Source organism: Alligator sinensis, unplaced genomic scaffold, assembly GCF_000455745.1.
Source record: "Alligator sinensis unplaced genomic scaffold, ASM45574v1 scaffold198_1, whole genome shotgun sequence".
NCBI classification, from domain to species: Eukaryota; Metazoa; Chordata; order Crocodylia; family Alligatoridae; genus Alligator; species Alligator sinensis.
In genome coordinates this window covers 3741147-3765236 of record NW_005841906.1, presented here as the reverse complement: position 1 = coordinate 3765236, position 24090 = coordinate 3741147, and the positions used below count along the sequence as shown (strand labels likewise).

General features: G+C 43.6%; 1 protein-coding gene across 3 annotated transcripts in view; it reads left to right on the top strand.

Annotated features, from left to right (window-relative positions):
* The window catches only part of KIF6 (kinesin family member 6), a 438203-nt gene that overhangs the window by 149924 nt on the left and 264189 nt on the right, over window positions 1-24090 (top strand). Inside the window, exons 8-9 of one of the 3 annotated variants that reach the window (XM_006018585.2) lie at window positions 19564-19707; window positions 22342-22428. The exons of 1 other annotated variant lie outside the window; for it this stretch is intronic. In XM_006018585.2, the coding sequence (XP_006018647.1) occupies window positions 19564-19707; window positions 22342-22428 (231 nt within the window). The remainder of the gene's footprint in view (window positions 1-19563; window positions 19708-22341; window positions 22429-24090) is intronic. One more of the 3 variants, XM_006018586.2, reaches the window with a different exon arrangement.

Sequence of the window (24090 nt, the reverse complement as noted above, 5' to 3'; positions counted from 1 at the left end):
GGGACCCAGGAAACTATAGACCAATGAATCTAACTTCAGTTCCTGGAAAACTGGTAGAAACAATAATAAATAAAGAATTGTTCAGCACATGGATGAACATGACCTGCTGGGGTGGAATCAGCATGATTTTGTCAAAAGGAAATCATGTCTCATCAAGCTAAAGTTCTTTAAGGGTGTCAATAAGCAGATGGATCAGGGTGACCTAGTTGACATAGTATATCTGGATTTCCAAAAAGCCTTTGGCAAGTGTGCGGGCCGGGAGCGCTCCGGGCCCTTTTTCGCGCCGCGCGGGCTGTGGCCAGCAGCCTGGGCACTCTGGGTCAGAGAAAACAGGCGACACGCTAGAATTAGTCACGGACGCGTAATGGTTGATTTAAGATTATTTACTTACACCGAAGATGGTCGCAGTGCAGGCAGGAAAACTTGCTTGAGTTGCAGTTACAGATAGAAAAGAAGAGAGGCGGACAAGAGTTCCTTCCCGTGAACATTCTTCTAGCCCATCCGGTTGGAGGCTCTAAACCGCGAGCCCGTCGTGCCAACCGAAGAAAGTACTCGAAGAACAGAACTCTGAATAGACTCACACGAAGTTTGCTAGGCTCCGTGGAACTTGTGCGCGCAGGGAGAGGGATACGTCGAGGATTGCGAACGGCGACGGGGAGAGGCTAGAGGCTGATCAGACCCCTGTTGCCTTCTTGATATTCACGCTGGGTTCAATAGGCTCCGCAGCGCTTAGAGATCTTCATGAGACGTGAAGTCTCCTCCTCCTCCTGGTGTTCGTGGAGTCCTCCAACTTGGGTGGAAACCACTCAAGCTTTTTATACGGCTAGCAAGCCAATCACTAGCCGCCACGTGGGAATAATTTAGAACTAGCCAATGGTGGGGCACAAATTTGAATACGAATGGCGGGAACTCCTTGCAACGTGCATTTCTGTGCTGTAAGAAAGAAATGCACCCTGCAAAGAAAGCTACTGGTGGCGGGAATTCTTTTGCACCGGGGTTTTCCTCTGCAGCAGAAAACTCCACCGTGCAAAGAAGCTGAAATTTAGTGGGAACAATTTAGCAGTGCCGAAGCACTCACAAAACAAAAATCACACCCTTGGGTTGTGACAGCAAGGTTCTCCATCGAAGGCTCTTAGTGAAGTTAGGTGGCCATGGGATTACAGTGAATGTCCACTCATGGATTAGAAATTGGCTTAAGGAAAGAAAACAAAGAGTGAGTACAGGTTTCCCTTGCTTTATGCGGGTTCTGTACGTGTGAATTCACTCTTATGCGATGACCCTTTTTATACCAAAAATTCATTATATGAGAGGTAAATTCACTCTTATGCAATAGGTATGGTAGAAGCCTGCAGTCAGCTGCTTTGTGCGGTGCATTGTGAGAGTGACGCACACCAAAATAGTCTCCTGTGTGGATCTGTGCTCCTCCCTCATTGTCTGCAAGACATGTTTCTGTAGTTACCATCCCCATTATGGCTTCTAAGCGTCCCGCTACCTTGTCTCCTACCTCTCTCCCTGGACCATCAATGAAGCCTTCATCACCCTCTCTTCACACCAGCTAAACATTCACCAGCACTCTGTGCTTGTGTGTGCTGTCTGCTGTTGGTGACTAACAAAATTGTCTTGTAAAAGTGGTAGAAATGGGTCTGGAGGTCAGTACAGTCAAGGTCTTAGAACATATCCCTATTTGTTACATGGTAAAGCGGGTTCCCTTTATGCGAACTCGAGTTATGCGCCATTTTCCATGAATGCATGTACAGCATAAAGCAAGGGAAACCTGTATAAGTGGTAAGTTTTCAGGATGGAAACAAATAAACAGTTGGGGTGTGTGAAATGGGCCGTATTCGATTCAGATTTAGCCCAAATTGGGGACAGTGATTCGATTAGTTGATTTGGATCACTGTCCCGCTTCGATTTGTCTGATTCAGCCATAGACACAGCTTTAAATGTTTTTTTGACATACCTTGAGGTACCAGGCGATCAGCTGCGAGGGGACCCTGAGCGCCCTCCCAGACCCAGGAGGCACCAGTCGCTGAGCTGGGGGGAAGGGGAGAGGTCTCCTGCGTGCTCCCTGGCAGACCCAGAAGTGGACTGGAAGTGCTTCTGGTCCACTTTCAGGTCTACTGCCGAGCATGCTGGGAACCCCCCATGCTCCTGTGGGATGCTCCATCCACCCCAGCATTTCTGAGCCTCCTGGTACCTTGAGGTATGTAGAAAAAACATTTAAACCTGTGTCTATGTCTGAATCATCGAATCTTTCCGAATCTCTCTGAATCGATTTGGGGGGTTCCGATTCAGTTTGGATCCGGAGATTTGGCTGCTGAATTGGGCAGAATCTCTGGTGAATTGAATCAGTGACTGAAGCTTCACCCAGCTGTAATAAAAAGCAGGGTCCTCAGGGATCTGTGTTAGGACCAGTGTTGTTTAACATATTCATAAATGGTCTGGAAAGGGGGGTGAGTAGTGAGGTGGCCAAATTTGTGGATGACACAACACTAAATTATCCTTCTTCTTTCCTCTCTTGTCTGGTCTAAATGGGGTTGCTGTTGTGGATCCTGGCTCTCCACTGGTTTTGGTCATATGTATCTTCTTCCAGCTCCTTTCTCATGTCCCTTTCCACTATATCTCTCCATCTCATCTTTGGTCTTCCTCTTCCCCTTCTCCCTGGTAGTGCCATTCTGGTAAGTTCTTTTCCCACATATTCTTCTGGACTCCTTTGATCGTGTCCATACCATGCCAGTCTTCTCTTTTGTACTTTCTTAAATGCGTCCACTGCCTTCAGCAATCCTCTGATATAAGTATTCCTCACTTTATCTTTGTCATTCCACACATACATCAGAGCATTCTCATCTCTGTCATGCTCAGTCTCTTTTCTTGAGTTTTCTTCAGGGATCATGTCTCCGCTTCTTACAGTAGTGCTGGATGTACACATTTCGTAGACTTTCCCCGTCAGCTTCACTGATACTCTCATATCCCATAACATTCCTGTCTCCAATTTCCAGTTTCTCCACCCTGCTGTTATTTGATGGTTCAAGTCTTCATCTAACTTTGCATTCCACTGAATGGTTGACCTAGATACTTGAACTCATCAACCTTTTGAACAAGTTTTTCATCTGTGTATCACATTTCCAACATCAGGTACCTCAGAGAAATCACAGTGCATATATTTTGTTTTGGATTGACTAATCTTCATTCCTCTTCCTTCTCTCCATTGGTCCAATGCAGCTTGCACTTCCTGTAGATTCTCAACTCAAATGACCACGTCATCCGCAAACATTATATTCCAGGGCAGTCTCTTTCTTTTTTATTCAGTAAACACATCCATCATGACCACATACAAGAACAGGTTCAGAGCTGGCTCTTGATGTATGCCCACCTTCGCCTCAAAACTGTCTCTCCTGAACTGCTCCTCACTTTCGTTATACATTTCCAATACATGTACTTGATGGTTCTGACATATTTCTCTGGCACGTCTTTAACTCTTAGGCACTCCCATATTTCCTCCCTCAGTTCATGATCATAGGCTTTCTCTAGGTCAATAAAAATGAAATGGATATCTTTACAGCCGTCCCTGTATTTCTCCATCATCTGTCTTATTGCAAAAAACAGATCCATAGTGCTTTACCCTGGCATGAATCCATCCTGGCGTTCTCCAATGACCTCCTTGGTGTTTGGTGATTCTCCACCGCTCTTTCCCATGCTTTCAAAGTGTAAGACTTCAATTTGACTCCCTGGTAGTTGCCATAATCCTGGACAGCATCACCTGTATGTTTGAATTTTGGCACCAGCACACTCCCTCTCCATTCATTCAAGATCTTCTTTGTTGAAAATATTGCTTTAAACAGCTTTCACCAAGTCCTTCCCCCAAGACTTTCCAAACTTTCACTGCTTTATCATCAGGTCCTGTTGCTTTCCTATTCATTTTGTTCATTGCTCTTTTCACCGCCACTCTGTTGATGTCAGTCACTATGCCTTGGTTTTCTGTGGCACTTGTTCTCAAACGTCTTGGGTTCTCTGTTCATCAGATTTTCAAAATAGTTCTTCTACCTGCCCTTAATCTCTTCTTCATTTTTCAACAAACTCAGATTCATCTTCAATCATTTTCACATGCATCACATCGCTTGTCAAACTCGCTTTTCTTTTAGAATCCTTTACACTTCCTCCTGTTCCTCTTTTGTTTGTAGCCTTTGGTACAAATTGTTCATTGCATAGTTTTTGGTCTTAGCAGCAGTCCTCTTTGCCCTCTTCCTCTCCATTTTGTATGCTTCAAAATCCAGAGGGTCCCCTATATCTTCCGTTGCTTACATTTCTCCTTCTTCTCCCTTACCACTTCCTGGACCTCCTCATTCACCACCATGTTTTCTTCCAAACAGGCATTATTCCAGATAACACTCTGCATATTTCTTTTCCCACTTTGCTGATATTATTCACTGCCTCTTGCCACCAACTTTCAGGGTCTTCTATTTCTTCAATCTTCCAATACACTTGCTGTGAGAGCCTCCCTTGTTTTATTGTCCTGCTGCAATCTCCACTGCTTAATTTTCTGCATTCCTTGATATTTAGTATGCCTCACTCCTTTCACCCTCATATCCATGACTACCATTCTATGTTGCATGACAACTTTCTGTCCTGGGGTCATCTTGCAGTCTTTCACCTCTTTCTAGTCCTATTTCCTCACTAGCAAATAATCCACTTGAGTTTCTCTACCTCCGCTCTTGTACATGATCAGTTGTTCTTCTTGTTTCTGGAAGAATGTATTTGAAATAGCAAGATTGTAAGATACCTCGAAGTCTACTATCCTTTCCCTTTCTGAATCCTTGTCCCCCATGGATCCTCTTGTAGCCATCTTTACTTTGCCCAACATGTCCATTGAGGTTTCCCCCTGCAATGGCACTAAATTATACAAAGCGGCAAAGACCAAAGCAGACTGTGAGGAACTGCAGAAAGATCTTGCACTATTGAGTGAGTGGGCAACTGGGTAGCAGATAAAGTTCAATGTAGATAAGTGTAAAGTGATGCACATGGGCAAGAATAACTTAAACTATGCCTACATTATGATGCGCTCTACATTAGCTGTTAGCACACAGGAAAGGAACTGGAAGTCATTGTCACCAGTTCAATAAAAACATAATCTCAGTGCTCAGCAGCCATCAAAAAGGCAAACAGAATATTAGGAGTTATTAACCAGTGAATTGTTAACAAGACACAAAGTATCATCATGCCCCTTTTAAACCCATGGTGCGTCCAGTTCTGGAACACTGTGCCCAATTCTGGTCCCCACATCTCAAAAATGATTAGTGGTGTGGAGGGCCTCCCTATGAGGAGAGACTAAAGGGGCTACAAGAACTAGGGATCATCAAATTAAATGAGTAGGTAGTAAGTTTAAAGCTAGTAAAACTTTTTCAAACAGTGTGTAATTCAAGTATGGAATTCATTGCCATGTGATATTGTGGAAACTGACAGTTTAACCAGATTCAGAAAGGAATTGGACAAATACTTAAAGAAAAGGTGCATCAGCAGCTATTGAACATGGGAGTTAGGGCCACAGCCTCTGTATCAGAACTTCCTAGGCTTTAAATGCTGAAGGCTGTAAGTGGGAGAGGAATGGAAAAAACACTGGCCATACCATGTCCGCTCCCTGCCACTGTGACACACAGGATACTTGGCAATGTAGATCTATGGTCTGACCCAGTAAATGCCAGGTCTTATGTTCTTAAGTGATAAATCTATGTAACATAGTATATGTATGTTTACATGTGTTTCAAGACATTGAAAGAGATCAAATTGAACTTTTAAAATGTAGTGTACAGAAATCAAGGGAGTGAGATTGTTTTTGCCTTTTTTATAATCAAACTTTCAAATTTTATGCAGTTTCCCTGAGTATCTTCATCCTCTCCTGCAGGCAGAGTTATGATCTACAGTTTGAAAAGCATTGAATTTCTGTGTTTCATTAATTTTTAAACTTAATTCACATAAGTGTGATTAAGTATCTAGTTATTCTGAACAAGAAGTTTGAATGCCCAATGTGACACTTAAGAGGGTACACTAGGCTCACAACAGTGTATATATCATTATACTTTGAAAGCAGATACTTTTTTATATCTGTGCTCTTTGGTTTAGAGATGCCTAAAAGCCTATGGAAATTGCACACCTTGATTTCTAATTTCATATATGTGAAGTATTTCAGAAGTGGGAAGATTAATTTTGTTTTGATGCAAAGGAGGGGATACCAGCGAAGAGAGTGAGCACATGACCAAGAACTAGGAACACTTAAGTCGGGGTAAAGATTCAGGAGTTTTCTAGCTCCAAGTCCTATGCTCAGTCCTTCTATTAACTCATTCATCGCCTACATCAAACATATATTTCTCTTTACTTCATAATACCGCACAACTTAATTCCAATCTAGTGATCCTTCCTTATCTTATCACAACATGGATCTCCCAGTTTTGCTCCACTATCCTTGCCATCCTTGATTGCTTGTTTGTCCATTTCTACTAACACTTTCACTCCTCCCATATAAACACACACTTTTTTTAGGGAAAAAATCTTTTACAGAATTTATAAAGCCACCTCCTTCTTCTCCTTAAAATCTCTTTTTAGTCTCACCCTTTCTATGGGAGATGAACCATTGCAATCACCACTGTGAATTGTCTTGTTTACCTTATATGATTAATCTGAAACATCCTATTATAATGTACCCTCTCTCTCTCTAATCCCTTATTCTCTTAGTTTGTTTCCCTATCTGCTATAGATTATGGGTTCTTTGAGACAAGGACTGACTTCTCTCATGTGTTTGTATAGTGCCTAGGAAATAGGCTTTTACATGACTAAGATTTGTAGGTGCAACCACAATAACAATAATAGACCACCACAACTCCTCAGTGCTTAATCAAAAGAGAGCACTGTTATGGAAAAGATAAAGTTGCTAGGTTAAGGTATTACAGTCAGAACAGAACAGTTACTTGTGGATTAGAATTTGTATAAAGTTACATTATTGCAAAACAGCTATAATGTAAACAGTTTAGTCATTTATTAAGCATAAATAAGTAGAAGGAACATTTAAAAGCCTCTAGCACAGATCTTTGAAAACTCTTGGCGCTCTGGTGTAGTGCCCGAAGACTGGAAGAAGGCCAATGTGGTGCCTATCTTCAAGAAAGGGAGGAAAGTGGATCCGGCTAACTATAGGCCCATCAGCCTGACTTCTATCCCGGGGAAGATCTTAGAAAAGTTTATTAAAGAGGCCATCCTTAATGGACTGGCCGACGCCAACATCTTAAGGGATAGCCAGCACAGGTTTGTTGCAGGTAGGTCTTGCTTGACCAATCTCATTTCCTTCTACGACCAGGTGACCTATCACCTGGACAAGGGAGAAGAGATTGATGTCATATATCTTGACTTTAAAAAAGCCTTCGATCTGGTGTCCCATGATCGCCTCTTGGAGAAACTGGCCAATTGTCGCCTTGGGTCCTCCACGATCCACTGGCTGGAAAATTGGCTCCGGGGTCGGACCCAGAGGGTAGTAATCGATGGAAGTCACTCATCGTGGTGTCCTGTGACCACTGGGGTCCCCCAAGGCTCTGTCCTTGGACCCATACTGTTCAACATCTTCATTAATGATGTGGACACTGGAGTCAGAAGCGGACTGGCCAAGTTCGCCGATGACACCAAACTTTGGGGCAAAGCATCCACACCAGAAGACAGGCAGGTTATCCAGGCTGACCTGGACAGGCTCAGCAAGTGGGCGGACGAGAATCTGATGGTGTTCAACGCCGATAAATGCAAGGTTCTCCACCTTGGGAAAAAAAACCCGCAGCATCCTTATAGGCTCGGCAGTGCTATGTTGGCTAGCACTATGGAAGAAAGAGACTTGGGGGTCATCATTGACCACAAGATGAACATGAGCCTGCAATGCGATGCGGCGGCTAGTAAAGCGACCAAAACGCTGGCTTGCATCCATAGATGCTTCTCAAGCAAATCCCGGGACGTCATTCTCCCCCTGTACTCGGCCTTAGTGAGGCCGCAGCTGGAGTACTGTGTCCAGTTTTGGACTCCACAATTCAAAAAGGATGTGGAGAAGCTTGAGAGAGTCCAGAGAAGAGCCACGCGCATGATCAGAGGTCAGGGAAGCAGACCCTACGATGACAGGCTGAGAGCCCTGGGGCTCTTTAGCCTGAAAAAGCGCAGGCTCGGGTGATCTGATGGCCACCTACAAGTTTATCAGGGGTGACCACCAGCATCTGGGGGAACGTTTGTTCACCAGAGCGCCCCAAGGGATGACGAGGTCGAATGGTCACAAACTACTTCAAGATCGTTTCAGGCTGGACATAAGGAAGAACTTCTTTACTGTCTGAGCCCCCAAGGTCTGGAACAGCCTGCCACCGGAGGTGGTTCAAGCGCCTTCATTGAACACCTTCAAGATGAAACTGGATGCTTATCTTGCTGGGATCCTATGACCCCAGCTGACTTCCTGCCCTTTGGGCGGGGGGCTGGACTCGATGATCTTTTGAGGTCCCTTCCAGCCCTGATGTCTATGAAATCTATGAAAAATCTATGAAAACATTATCAAACTTCACTTTAATGATTCCCTTTATTCTGCTCCTCTTTTAGTGATTTATTAGTCTTTTAAGAGGGAAAAATCTGTTGTTTGACATTTTGCCAGATGCTATTAAGAGCTCTTTTTATATTTCTAATTGCTGAAGTTCAATATTGCCTTTGTTTCATCTTAAAGAAAGGTACCCAAGGGAACGAAAAGAATGGAAAAGCCAAGAAGATGCAGTTTCTGTTAACTAGTAACATAATTGCTGGAAAATTACAAACACTGCATTCAGTTTTATTAGCTACTCTGAGACTGGGTAAACTTTTACCAGATTACTTAAGGAGTTGTTGTATTTTTTTAGTTTTCCCTTTTAACTACCCAAAGCAGTCATCCTGGATGACCTAACTAAGCTTTATTATGTGGAAGTTAAAAGAGAGATGCTAAAAAGAGGTAGGCATTGGGTACTGATAGAAATTTACAAACTACAAATGTAAAAATTGATGGAAACTTACAAACTAGGGAGTGGAGTTGTAATAACCTTTTGATCACTTCCTTGCTTTGACATTTGACTCTTTTTCCTGACTTGGTCAGGACCTCTTTCAGAACCAGAAAAAAATGTAGTAGTAAGTCCTCAGTCTCAGCAGGTTGTGGGGGTGATGACATCCCTGATGGTGAAACTTTTTTACACTTAACTGGTACCTTTCTAATTCCTTTTCTTGTTCTGTTGTTCCAGCAGGCTTATGTTCAATCTATACATTGTTTCATGCCATCTAATTTTTCTTTTATTAACATCTCATGTTAAAATTTGCTGTGTTACTCAAGTGTGAGTTACAAGGGCTCTTGAAATGTTCTCATTATAGGAATTTTTTTGGTGGGGGGGACCTTAAACACGTTTGCACTAGCTTTTTCAACTTCATTTTTTGCTTATAATGTAATGAAGTGGTTAAATGTTTTTACATAGCATGGTTATGGATCTCCATGGACTTTAGTTATCTTTTACCCTACTTTGGACAATACAGAATTTCAGCTAAGTCTCCACAATACTCATCAATACGTTATTGTTACTGTATACATACTTTCTTGTTGTTGAGTTAATAAGTTGGAATATCTTAATTTTGGTTTACTTTTTTTCCCCAAAGTGCTTGATTTTTGGTAAATGTAAGACCTCACACCTGCTGGGGGGACTGAAGTTCTTTTTTATTTTTGAATTGCTTTCATAGTTCAGTAAATACTGTGCTTCTTGCCAGAGGTTTGTTAGTTTTGGAGGTCTGCTTGTGAATACACTACTTTTTTCCCAAATGTTGCCTTAAAAACATTTGTGTGTCACAATAACAGGGTGCATCTTGGTTCACGAGGCTGACATACAGTTAAATAAAAAGGAAAAAAGAATGAAGAAATGTATAGATTGAACAAGTATGACCCACTGTGAAACTCAGATTTTTTCACTTTATTATAGGAGAACTGTATTCTGTAATATAGAGAGCAAGGAAGAGTGAGTGTGAGTATGTGACTTGGTACTTAGGACACTCCCTTTGGATTGGGGGGACACATGCCCCCAGTTATGATGCCTGGACTGCTTCTACATTCTATATTAGACAGTCATGAATAGAAATAATCCTGACAGCAGGAGCTGGAACCTCACGAGTGCCATAACTACTAAGCTATGGAATTGCACTCACTCTTGCTTGTTCTCCTTCTAGCTCTATGAATCTTGCACTCTTCAGTGCCCATTAGGCTTGCTTGAACAAGAGGAGCAGGAACCCCATAGTCTAGGGGCTAGGGCACCATATGGAAAATAGAAAATGTGGTTTTGAATCCCGTTAAGATAAAGATCATTTAGAAATCAGGGCTGTCACTTCTTGGGCAGATGCTTACTATCCTATTGGGCAAAAGATGGGCTCAACCACTCCCAGATATGTTGAGCCAAATACTGAGTCTGTTGATGTTAACTAACCAAGAATTGGAGTAACATTTTATGAATGCACAACCTCAATGATTTTATTGATGATATTGATTGAAATGGTATACAGTATTTGTATACTCTGCACCTGGTAGACATGGATTTAGCAGTGACTCAGAAAATTCAGTTTCTATCTAAGATCCCAAAATCTCCTTAGTAAGGACTAACACATGATTGAGTATGCATGCAAAATGTGCACTCTTTTAGCAGACTGAGGGACATTGCTAATCCATAATAGATTCTGTTTGCATCTCATCTGGACTATTAAGGTGCTTTTTAGTCATTGTTAGGTCCTTGAATAGCTTGAGCTGGAACTTAAATAACCCTTTAATGTTTCTTTCTGTCTGCTGTTGGACTGGTGAGAGTCCTTTGAAATTGACAAAGTTCAGCAGAAGATAGCACTAAAATTGAGAATAGATTTTTAAGTCAAATTTAAAATGTGGACTGAAGCAGAGAATGACCTATAAATTATGGCCATACTTATGTAAGTGACTATGAGAAATGAGCTCCTTCTAGGTCAACTGAGTTGTTTTATTTGTATATTCAAAATCCCTCATTTATTTTTCTGACAGATAATGTAATCTTTAGACCTATTTTGTATCATTTTGAGGTTCTTTATATTAATATTTATAAAGCATTTTGAGAAATTTAGATTAATGGTGCTCTAAAAGGGTAAAGTATTATCATAATCCTTATTATTTCACTACACACTACTCTTATTGGCCTACCTTATAGATACAGTTGGGTAAAGCAAGTTAGATTCTGACTTGGATCACACAGCATTAATGATAATAGTTGCTTTGGGAATGATTTACTGTACTTTAAAGAAGCCTTAGTGAGAGTGCAGAAACAAACCATCCCAATATACAGGAAGACTAGCAAGTATGGCAGAAGACCACCTTTGCTTAGCAGGGAACTCTTCAGTAAATTAAATCACAAAAACAAAGCTTATAAGTGGAAACTTGGACAGATAACTAAGGAAGAATATAAGAGCATTGCTCGAGCATGCAGGGATGAAGTCAGGAAGGCCAAACTGCAACTGGAGTTGCAGCTAGCAAGGGATGTGAAAGGTTACAAGAATGGTTTCTACAAGTATGTTGTAGCAAGAGGAGGATCAGGAAAAGTGTGGGTCCCTTACTGAATGAGGGAGGCAACCTTGTGCCAGAGGATGCAGAAAAGGCTGAAGTGCTCAGTATCTTCTTCAACTCAGTCTTCACAGGCAATGAAAGCTCCCAGACTACTGCACTGGGCAGCACAGCTTGGGGAGAAGGTGAGCATCCCTCAGTGGTGAAAGAACAGACTGGGGCAGGGGCAGGCAAAATATGGCCCACGAGCCAGATCTGGCCTGCCAGGCCATTCATTGTGGCCCACAGGGCACCTAAAAAATTTAGAAAATTAATATTTATCTGCTTCTGGCTGCCTGTCACCTCTGCCTGCCTCTGCTTTCACTGCTTCCCTGCATGCCTGCTCCAGCACCACATGGCCCCAGGTTGCATCACTGGACCATGGGAGCGCACAGGACCATTCCAGTACCCCAGGGCCAAGAGTGGGAGGGAGGGTGTGTGTGTGTGTGTGTGTGTGTGTGTCCATGCAATGAGGGAGGGGGAAAGAGAGAGTGTGTGCGTGTAGTGAGGGAGGCACAGTGTGTGTGCACCCACACACTCCCTTGCACTGCTGTACATGCAGACCCCCACACCCCATCACATACCCCAGCCACCCTCTCTCCACGTGCATCCCCCCACAGATCCCATACCCACTTACAGCCCACATAACCACACCCCGCCACATGCTCCCTCACCTCACCCCCACACCTATCCACCCCCCCACCAAACACCCCACACACACCCACACCCTCTCCACATACCCACACATGCACAGCCCCCCACAAACCTATACCCATGCCCCATGCCCCCACCCCCCACAGCATACAAGAGTAAGAATTAATTTTAAGCTATTGTGTGATCACCTCTGTGTACACTACAGAAAGACATATAAATCAGGACAGCAATATTTTTTCACAATCAAGTTAATGGATGCTGTAGATGTTTGATTTTTAGAATATAATTTGGTATTTTTCTGGTTCTGATATGGCAAAACCCCCTGCTGAAAGAAGTATTTCCAGGGCCAAGGGGAAAGACCTCTAGTGGCGAAGGTCAGAGGTTAGGGGGTGGGACTTCTGGTCCCAAGATGGTGACCAGGGAGTGGGACACCTGTCAAGGGGCAGGGCTACCCATGTGGCCCTTGACAGCTTGCCAAAACTTGGTAAGCGGTCCTCTGCCCAAAATAATTGCTTCCCTCTAGGTTAGGAACTACATAGAAAAGCTGGATGTATACAAGTCCATGGGGCCAGATAGGATGCACCTGAGGGTGTTGAGGGAGTTGGCTGATGTGATTGCAGACCCACTGGGGTAAGTGGGGGGGGCTGGGGCCTGGGGGTGGAGGGTAGCTGGAGTTCCCCTTCAGCAGGGATGAGGTGGGGCAGGGGCTGTGGGTTGGGAATGAGGGACATTGGCAGGGCTGGGGGTAGCCCTGTGGGTTGGGTGTGGGTCATGCTGTCAGGGCTAGCAGAGAAGCCTGCAGGGAGAGCTAACAGGGTGGGCAAGGGCAGGGCAATGAAGTGTGGGTGACATTGCCAGAGCTGGTGGGGAGCTTGCACAGAGCACCAGCAGGGCTGGTGGGAGGACGGGCATAGGTTTGAGGATGGGCAGCTTGAGCCACGTGGGGTGGGAGAGAAACATATGGCAGCAGCTAGTGAATCTCTCACTCTGTGAAACTAGAAAAGAAGAGCTGTGACTAATGTGAGCACTCAGCTCACACTAGGTGCATAGCCCGGAACAAGCCAGGAGAGCTGTGAAGCAAGTGTAAACATGGACACCAGAAACAGATACAGCTCTCCCATGAAAGCAAAAACAAGAGAGCCCCTCTACATCCCTGCTCTCATTGCTCTTATTTTAGTTGCTTCCGCTCCTGAGGACTGGGGCTGGGGAACTGTAGCTTGGGCATTAGTGTTGGCATTAAGCTTTTGTCAATAAAACTTTTTCAGGACTGCGTACCAATACATGCATTATGTAATGTTTAATAAATAATATATTGCATACAATTTTCTAATTTTATTTCTTTAATGATACTATTATGATGTGTTTGTGTGTGCACATGTTCACATGCACACACACTTTGAAGTAATGAATACGGATCTTAAAATTAGAATGCCTTAAACGTCTAAAATGATATCAATATTCTTATTGTTCATTTGTAAATCATGATTTTAAGGTCTGATATTGCAACATCCCACCAAGACTAGTACAAGATGCTTTAAATCATTAGTAAAGATAAATTCTCAATTTTTAAAAATATGTAAAGGTTCTTCTAAACTTGATGGGCTTTAAAAGGCTGGATTTCAAGGGTCAAAGTCCGTGCCAGTAATCTGGACCTCCATCAATTTACACTGGCAGAGGATTTTTCTTGATTTAAATTCTTAATCATCTTTTTGTGTCCTTGTCATAAACTAGATGCTTTTCCAGAATCATGCACAAGCAATGGCTCTTTCCATTACTGCAGTGAGTTCTTCCCTCAAATAGGAATCGGCAAATAGTTTGCGCGCGCACATATATTTTTGTAATTCCTTGCTAAAGAAGGAATATCTTGTGGTTAGAGCACTAGGTTGGTAGTCAGATCTCTGCCATAAACTGTGTGTAAACTTGAGCAAGCTATTTAATTTCCCCATATTTCAGTCCCCCATTTAGAAAATGGGAATAATACTTTCTTTGTTTTACCCTTTTCCTGTCTTGCCTTTTTAGGTTGCAGTCTGCTTGTGGTGGAGCCTGTCTCTTAGAGTGTGCTCGAACACGTGTATGTGCACACATTGCTATAACAATAATGTCTCAAACTCTTGCTCTGTTATGCAGCATGTGTATATATTATATATGAATGTATAATACATACATATGCATGTATAGATATATACTACTGCATAGTATGTATGTGTATATATTATATAGATGTGCAATGTGTATACATTCACACATACATGCTGCATAATAGGATGAGGATTTGAGAAAGTATTATTATACAGATAATTACAATGATGTAACTTGATTGCTTCTGCCAAGTTGTAAGATACTGAAGATTGCCCTGTTGCTTCTAGAAAAGCTATCAAGGATACTCTTTTTAGAAATATTACTTTACAATACTAATACTAATATTCGTGCTTCTGAGGCTGTTGCCATGAAACTGGTGATAGTTGGAATCTTGGCTTCAGGGGAATAGGTAATCGAAGCTGGTGACAAAAACACAGTCAGATTTCTAAAATAAGTTTTCCCTTAATATGTGGTATAAACAAAATATGTGATGGTGTTCAGTGATATAAAGTGTTTGTCTTTTGGAATGACTCACATACATTTTTAATGCATTTGGTACTTTTGACAATGGCGCTCTTCCAAACTGATACCAGTAAAAATCTTTATACCACTATAGGCCATTGGGTAATCTTTGTTTGCTATTTTAAAATTAAATCCCTTAATGTAATGAAAAATGGTAAATGTATCATTTCCTTTTTGGCCAGCATATCTGTATTTAAACTGAATTGAATTATACTTTTCCAGCATATATTACATAGTGGGCATGCCTACATGAGATGCATTAATGTGTATTAGCCTAACTTAATGTGTATTAATGGCATTTGTCTATACATGCACACCCTAATGCTCATTAAAAATGGTGAATTTAGGCTAATCGTGCCTAAATTTGATACCTGCAAATTTAGGCACAATTAGTTAAAACGCATTAACACGTGTAGATGTGACCTGACACTAACTTTATTGTCAGGTCTGCCCAGCCCCAGGGTTCCTGGCTGGCCCCCTCTCCTCCCCAAGGGCTGGGCTGCATTTTGGCAGCCTCTAGCTACAGGCTATGCAAGTGAGAAACCATTTTGTGGCCTGGGGCACACACAGCAGGAGTCTGGACAAGACTGCTGATCCTGTGCAGGCCCCGTATGCCCCCCCTGGACATGTCACAGGATATCTCTGCCTGGCGTCCTTCCCTCCAGAGCTGCTGCTTGGCCACAGGTGTGTGTTGCAAAGGGTTGCAGCTTGCTTCACCCCTTGCCCAGCCCTAGGATCCCCCATAGCTTCTGCCTGTCTATCTCTGCCAGCAGGACCAGCACCTGTTACCTGCTGCTGCTCACCCCCAGCTGTCTCCTGTATTTACAGGTCCTGTGGTGAAGTGCCTCTGCCACATGGCTCCCAGTCCCTGGCTATGCCTCTGCACTGGGTGTTGCTGGCAGCTGTCTAGGGATGGCAATGCAGGGACAGCCAGATGCTGTCTCCAGTAGGGAGGCCCAGACTGAGCCATCAGCCTTGCCAGCCCCACACGCATGCTAAGTCCAGCACTGGGAAAGGACTCTCTGTCCCTGTCTCTACCCCTGCCCCTGCTCCCTGCCTGATCCATGCACTGTCCCCTGGCTCTGAGTTCCCCCACCCCCACAGCATGCAGACAGGAAGGATACAGTTCAGAACTTTATTGAGTAGCCTGTGGCCTGCAGGTGGGTGGGCATGGGCCTCTCACACATGAAGAAATGTGTCGATACTGGCAGCCATGTCCTCCTCTGCACCAGGGGGGAAGGGGGAGGACAGGGGCTTGTAGTGCTGTAACAGGTAGCCCTCCAGGAAGTGGTGGAGGTTGCAGGGCAGCCCAGGCTTGCCCCCTGCACCATCGTAGCTCAGAGTCCAGAACCAGGAGCACAGGTGTGCCTGGGGCACCAGCAGAATCAGCAGTAGCAGGGCATAGTGGCTCAGGCACCCCTCCAACTGCACAAACAGCTGGTCTGGGGGCATCTCCTTGGAGAGGCCCTCTGCAGGGAGGACGGGGGCACAACCAGCCCCTCACCCCAGTTATCCGGTGTTGAGCCCCAGCTCAAGTCTGGGATCGTGCCCGGTATGCAAAGGCCAATAAAGATACCAGGGGTGAAAGTATAAAGAAGATTTATTGCTAGCAGTAAAAGGTGCAAGCGGAATAATTTCACGTAACAAGCACCCAGATTCTTAATTCTAAGCATCTTTTATACAGGAGTATTGGACCTTCATAAGCATTCTTGTTTGCTAATTGGTTATAAGGGAGTGACGTAAGGAGTTCTTTACTGAGCATGTCTCTATACCTGTGTTTTAGCTCTGTATCTCATTTACATACATGTATGTTTCATTAGCATACTTTCTCCCCACCTAGGGGTGTGATTTTTAATATTTAAATTAGCTCTTTGCCCTAGTCCTCTGATTCTGCTTTTGTTTTCAAGCCTTCTTTATCTAAGACTGTCCCCTCCTTATCATTGCAGATGGGCATTAGTTACAGAGACTTTTGCTTGGGCTTTGTATAGTGGTTTCTAGGTCAAACCTGACACCAGGAGCCCTGTACACCACAAACCCGGGTACCAGGGGATGGGCACCAGCACAGCAGAGCAGGTGGCTTGCAGGGAGAGAGCAGAGGGAGCGCAGTCTGGAGCCATGGCAGAAGGTGCTGCGAGCAGCGTGGTCTGCCCTACCCTGGGAAGGGGGTGGGGGAGACAGGCTGCTTGCAGCCAGCACCTAACAGGCCGCTTGCCCCAGGGAAGGAAGGTGGGGGCGTGGGGCTCAGTCAGTAGCTACCAGGGCCCAGGCCTGCCTAATCAACTTACCATGGCACAGCCGACCCCCTATTTGAGGCCATCCCCTGATGGAGAGCATCTTATCTCTGAAATGTTGCAAACTTACAAAAAAGGCTTCTGCCTCTTGCCTCTGCAGGCCCAATATCTGGACATGGGGGAGAACCCACCAGCCCCAGTGAAGATGCTGCCTCAGGGTCACCGACTCCCACCACTGGAGCAGTTCTACATATGCTGGCTGCACCATCAGTGTGCCAGGGACCAGACCCTGCTGCTCCAGTGGCTGGTGGTGGTAGTAGAGGAATGGGAGGCATGGGAGCAGGCCTGGTGGGTGAAGAACATTGCCCGGATGGAGCCACGGAACCAGGTGCTACGGGACCACTGGGCCTGGATGGAACCCCTGGAGTAGGAGCACCTGGAGTAGCTCCGTCAGCAGGGGATACTGACCGCCAGGCCATGGAGACCCTCCTGTCCCTGGCAGCCGCAAACATGCCCCCACTGCCTGGCTCCCGCCCATGGCCCTGCAGGTCCCTGTGGTCCTGCCCGCCGCCCCACAGCAGGCCCCTGCCTGGCCCTGGGAGGAGATCCTAGGGCACCTCCTGCCTGGCAGACTCCCCGGCCCAGCTTCCCCCCAAGGTCTGCCGCCACCCACCTGGGCCTGGCCCCACCATTCCCCTCTGCACCACACAGCTGAAGACCTGACCCTGCATGAAGCCACTACATGCTGGGGTCGTCATGGTCCCCAGACCCGTGGGGGAATATCCAAGGGCTGGGGTGCTGAGCACCTGCCCCAGGGCTCTGCCCCCTAGGGCCCCTCCATGTCTCTCAACTCTGGGCTTGAACAGCCAAAATATTGTAAATAGTTTTCAATATAGTTCACCTCATGTATATAGAGTGCCTCTTGTAAGTGGTTTTTTTATTGTTGGTGGCTGGGGAGGGTGGTGGAAGGGCACTGTTTGTTGAGAGGTGAGGGATGGCGGTGGGGGTTGTGAAGGCAGTAAAGGTTTTTTTGTTTCACCTATGTGCATGTCTTGAGAGTGGTGCTGGGGGTGGGCAGAGGTTAGGGGGTGTGTGGGCGGCAGGGCAGGGCAGGCAGGCTGAAGTGGGAGTGCAGGAGGGGGCCAGGCATGGCCTCTTGCAACTGGTGCTCTGGCTCCCTCTGGCAGTCATGTGGCTCTACTGGGGCCTGGGTGGCAGGGGATCCAGCTGGGGCCAGCAGGACCAGCAAGATGGCCAGTAGCAGTGCAGGTCTCTGGCTATCGATGGTAGGGGCCAGGTTGGAGCAGTGGGGCACTGGCACTGGCAGGGGCAACCGTGGTGTAGGGAGGCAGGGTGGGCAGGGAGAGAGCTGAAGCATGCTGTTCCTGCACCCTGGGCACATGGCTCCTGGGCAGGGAAGGGATCAGGCTTCCAAGATGGCTGCCAAGTGCTGGAGGCTGGAGTTCCCCCCAGTGGCCTTAGGGACACATGGCAGGGCTGAAGGGACTTGGGAATAACTTTTAGTGCCATGGCTGGCTGGTACCTCCTGAATCGGGGGAGGGCACATCCTCTCCCAGCGGCCGATCGCACTGAACGGGAAGCACAAGTGGGGCACCCGGAAGTGCCAGTGGTGCTTCTCTTGGCACCCCCACTCCCCAGCTGGCGCTCCTGAGGGGCACCAGCGCTCCCACCTGCCCCCACTGTCCATCGCATAAGCAGGGAGTGCTGGCTGTCAGGGGGTGCACCAGTGCTCTCAGGGGGTACACACGCACCCCCGTGCATCCCCTATGCGTCACCACTGTTTAGTGTCAAGTGCACTAAGTTTAGTCCTAAGTCTCTGCATATGTAGACACCTGCCAAAAATCATTTAATGTGCATTAGCTTAATGCCCATTAAATTTAGTCACGTTTATTTGCATGTGTAGACACGCCCAGTGTATAGCTTTAAAATATTTTTACATGTACAGTTTTCACGAGATTCCATAGAAAGTAAGAGAACAAGCATATGAAGGAGAACAACACAACTTGAGAATATGTATTTTTGAAAACAAGTTAGTTTATGTAAAGGAAGCTTTTAGTGTAATGTCTACATTTTTCTTCAACAGTATATAAGAGGAAATACCCCTATGAACTTAATTTAATTCTTCATATACAGTAGCTTGTATGTTAGTGAAAATTTATTATATGTCCATTTCCTTTTTGCTGAGAAATTGCAAAACAAAGCTAAAGCATGACAAAACCCACTTTTATATGGTGTCTTTGACCCAGATCCTGCAAAGTCATATATGTATGCCTAATTTCTAAGCATGTAAATAATTAATTTGAAATCAACAGATTTAAAGGTAAGCACAAATATAAGTCTTTGCAGCTCAGGGATTTAGGTTGTATGGCAGAGTTTTTTCTCATTCTATGCAAATGGTCATGTGCAGATTTAAGTCTTGTGCATTGCTACTGTTTTTAGGTAATAATTGCCCTTGCTGAGAAACATCGATCCCATATTCCCTACAGGAATTCTATGATGACTTCGGTGCTAAGAGACAGCCTGGGAGGGAACTGCATGACCACCATGATTGCGACACTCTCTTTAGACAAGAGAAACATAGATGTATGTTATCCATTTCAATTAACAGAGTACTCTGTTTTCACTTGTAAAAGCCCCCCTGAATTTGTTATAGTTTATATTGCACGTATGTAGGCTGTCATCAATGATACACTGTCCCTTTAAAAATCTTTCTTCCCATTACCTCTAGAATGTCTCTGGAATGCAGCCCGGTTAATGGAAATTATAGTATGATTGTTAAATATCATCACCTTTGGTCCAGTCACTGATTTTATGTGTCAGAGTTAAATCCTGATTAATTATGTACGTGCATATCTTGTCCATCAGCTAGCTCTAACATATCCATTATGAATGGTGCTATTCCTTAAATAAGGTCAAATGAGGAGAAAAACAGATTGAGCAGCCATTCCTAATGATGAACACAAGAAAATTCAAAATGTTAACACCAAATTCTTCATGATGAAGTATCATGTGAGTTCTTAGTAGAAATTGGCCAGGAATTTTCCCAGCAGCGTGTTGATAAGGGACCGCAACCCTGACTGTACTTAAATCTATGGCAAAACTCCACTCCCATAGACTTCAGTGGAGCAAGGAGTTTATCCATTTGGTATTGAGGAGAACTGAGGGTTTTTTGGCTGGGGTGTTTTTGTCTTGGAAGGTTGTGTTTTTTGGTCTTTCTGCGGCTCGGGTTTTTTAGCAGCCTTCACCAAGTTTCCCATCCTTGTGTACATTAGTCCTTATTTAGTTTAGCATCAGATATATTCTAGATGTTTCATAGCAAACCCATAACCTTCCATAACATCAAAACATTCTAAAATGAATAGAAAATTAGATTATTCTCTGAAGTACAGTGGAAAGAACTAAGCTAGTTAAGAGATGATAATCTTTCACTTTACAGAAAATGCTAGTGTAATGTTAAGTAATCTGAAAAAAAAGCATGTCCTAATTAGCTCAGGTCAAGCACCCAAAATTAATGGATATTTTTTACCTTGCTTTTTTTGGAGTTTCATTTCCATTCTAGAAAATGAGCACAATACCACCCCTCCCTTCAAAGTGATGTTTGAAAACTAATTAATTTATGTTTATGAAGCTTTTGATAATCACCATAGAAAAACCAATCTGAAAAAAAATCATTTTTCCTAGAATAGGATTTAAATAACATGCAGCCTATAAGGACCAGACATTAAACGTTGAGAATAAAACAAAGTATTGACTAGCTGCTCAATCAATAATCATTATCCTTTGTGCTTAATAAGAAGGTTCATTTGAGAAAAATACTATGTTATCATGTAATAACTGCTTTCTCACAAGAGAGCTGAATTAGAATTGCACAGGCAGCCTTAGCTCTGGCATATCCTATCTTTTGAGTGCTTGACTGTGCAACATTAATATTATTCTTTTAGGGCGTGTCTACATGTCACCATATGGTGATGTTGCTACAGTGCTGTGCTTTAGTACTCCCTTTTGGTAAAGCATGGCACAGTATGGGCAGTTACTGTGCCGTGCGCACAGCACATGGGTAGTTTTCACCGCTACGTTGCTATAGCGGTGCACTATACCAGGGGAGTGAGCTGCTACAGTGACATAGCTGGCTATCATGTGTAGACCTACGTGATTGCTACATCATCATAGCGTGCCATAGTGACATAACGTGTTGCTACATCGCCATAGGGCAACATGTAGACGTGCTCTTAGGGTGGTATGTGGCATCCAATTCACACTGACATGGTTAATTAACAAAATTGGGACTTTTACATCTACCACTTAAACCTTTGGCACTGAACTGGTGGCAGCAATTTGTTTTGAGCCCTTATGTGGATTAGCATTATAGTGGAGTGAAGAACATACTTTCCTGTGGGTTTTGTTTATACCTACTGTTTATACCTACTGACAGCAGGGGAATGATGTGACTGGGAGATCTTTAGTTCCATGCCATGCCCTGGGAGGCAGTGTGAATTTATATGCACAAACACTTGTGTCTATTCCTCCACCAGGCTTGACCCTTTCTGCCTAGCCCTCCAGGTAGCCCCAGTTCAAACCCTGTGTTCCTGCCACCCCTAGCTCTTTATCCCTGTGCCTTTTTTGCTGAACCAGTCTTTTTACTGAACCACTGCCAGAATCTCCATGTTCTCAGATTATCATCCAAGTTTATTGTTCTACTCTGTACTAACATGCTCCTAGTCCATAGCCCTTTTTCCCTTACCATGTCCCAGCCTTCTTATCCAAAAAGTTGCAGCTTCCCCTCCATCCCCTCCAGCTCCCAGTCTTCTTGCCCACCCTGCCATTTAACCAGATTCACAGTCTACTCTCTTTCTTCCCTGGGTCTGGCTTTTGATCTCTGCATTTGAGTTAAATGGCTTCCTCCTTCATTCTTCTTGTTGCTAGCTACAGGGTCATCAAGAGTACAAGAGAGAGAAGAACCTGGCTGTCAGGTGATGTTATGGTTTGATGCGTGTTTTTGTTTTGAGAGTTTTATATGGCAGTTTCATTACTTTGTTAATAGATCATTTGCCCTGAATATTTCAGTTTTAAATTTTGTGAAAACCTGGGGTATCTAGTTGGTGCTGTAAAATATAATAGGAAAAAATACTTCTTTAAAAATGTTGCTAAATTCACAACTGAGTGCTAATCACTTCATGTCACTGCAGGCTAAATGATTCATATTGTTTTCCCTTCCAGGAATCAATATCAACTTGTAGATTTGCACAGCGAGTTGCCCTTATTAAGAATGAAGCAGTTCTTAATGAAGAAATTGACCCAAGACTGGTAAAAATGTTTTTGGTTGTTTCTTACTAACAAAGTACAGTGGTTGTTGCAGATTTTGTAGTGAATAATCTGCATTAAATGGTGTTTAGATTCAAGTCCTGATATTTTCTGTAAAATTGCAGAGTTTTTTAATTTGGGCTTCTGGGGATAATTATGGTAATAATAACATGACCTTTATAAAAACTCATAATGTTATGGGAAATCCTTAGTCATTTAAAAGGAACTGTAATTTTTCATAACTGTTTTTCTTTATATTCTAAGTCAAAGGTTCCCCAGCTTTGGTCACAGAGAACACATTGTGTTCAGTGCTCTTGTTAGTCATCTACAGAGATACCCTCTTCTCACTTTTTTAAATTTTACACTTGCATCATTGCATTAGGAATATTAAAGCATAAATTAACTCTTTTCCAAATGTTACTTTTCCATGTCAGTAATTTCTTCCCTTACCATAGGGATACATACTTTGTGAGGAGAATATGTGACTTGATCTTGTTCCATTAAAGTAAGTGGGAGCAGAATCAAGCCCCAGGATGTAAAATGGTCCATTCAGTTGTAATGAGAGGTCATATAGTCCACCAGACAGTCTTTATAAAAAAATAGTCCATAACATGGGAAAATTTGCTATCTCCTTGTTCTGCGGAATTTCAGATTATAGCCACACAGCATTCATTGCTTTGAGCTAGCTTTAAAATAGTTAGGTTGGGTACTGCTTTAGTACAGCTGCAGTAGCAGGGAGCTCACTGCAGGCTAAATGACTATTTACTTAGCTTATTGGCCATTTTTGCAACCTATGGTGAGCTCTGTGCTACTGCAACTACACTGCTAATTGTACCCAAACTAGCTAATTTAAAGCTAGCTCAGGCATCTCTATATGAGCTGTAATCGGTGCTGTAGTATGATTAGTAGGATGACTAGTATAGACATCACCTCATTTTATGAATGAAGAAGTGACTGAGTTGCTAACCATGAAGGCGTACCCTGCTTTGTGTATAGTATAAGTGGAATCTTCAATACCATTCAGAAATGTGCCAGCTTAGTTCCCGTGGAATTATTGGACATTATATCATTGATGATGGCAGGAGTAAAGTTAAGTTAATTTTGAGCACTTTGTATATTATATGATATTGCAATAAAAATAATCCTCATGAATAACATGAGCTGATCATTTGCATTTATGAATTAACAAGCGTTCACCTGGGTGGTTTGAGAGCAAATAATAATGTCTAAATAGTTAATAAGAACTGATTCTGATATCAGGCTCCCTTGTTTATTGTTTTCAGATAGTTGACTTGAAATATGTACTTCATAGAATCATAGAAAAATAGACCTGGAACAAACTACAAGAAATCATCTAATCCAATCCCCTGAGCAAGGCAGGATCATCCCTTTTTAACTGATTCCAGACAAATTTTAGTTCAACCTGCACTTAAAATTTTTCAGAAATAGAGATTCCCTAACCTCCATAGGTAATCTCTCCTAGTATTTAACCACCCTTTTAGTAGACAGTTGTTCATAATACCCAACCTGTATCTCCCTTGCTGCAGTTTAAGCCCATTATTTCTCATTTTGTTGCCCGTGAACACAAAGACCAGTTGATCAGCACCACCTTTATAGCAACCAACTTTGTAATTGAAGTCTGTCATCAAATCTATCTTTAGTCAT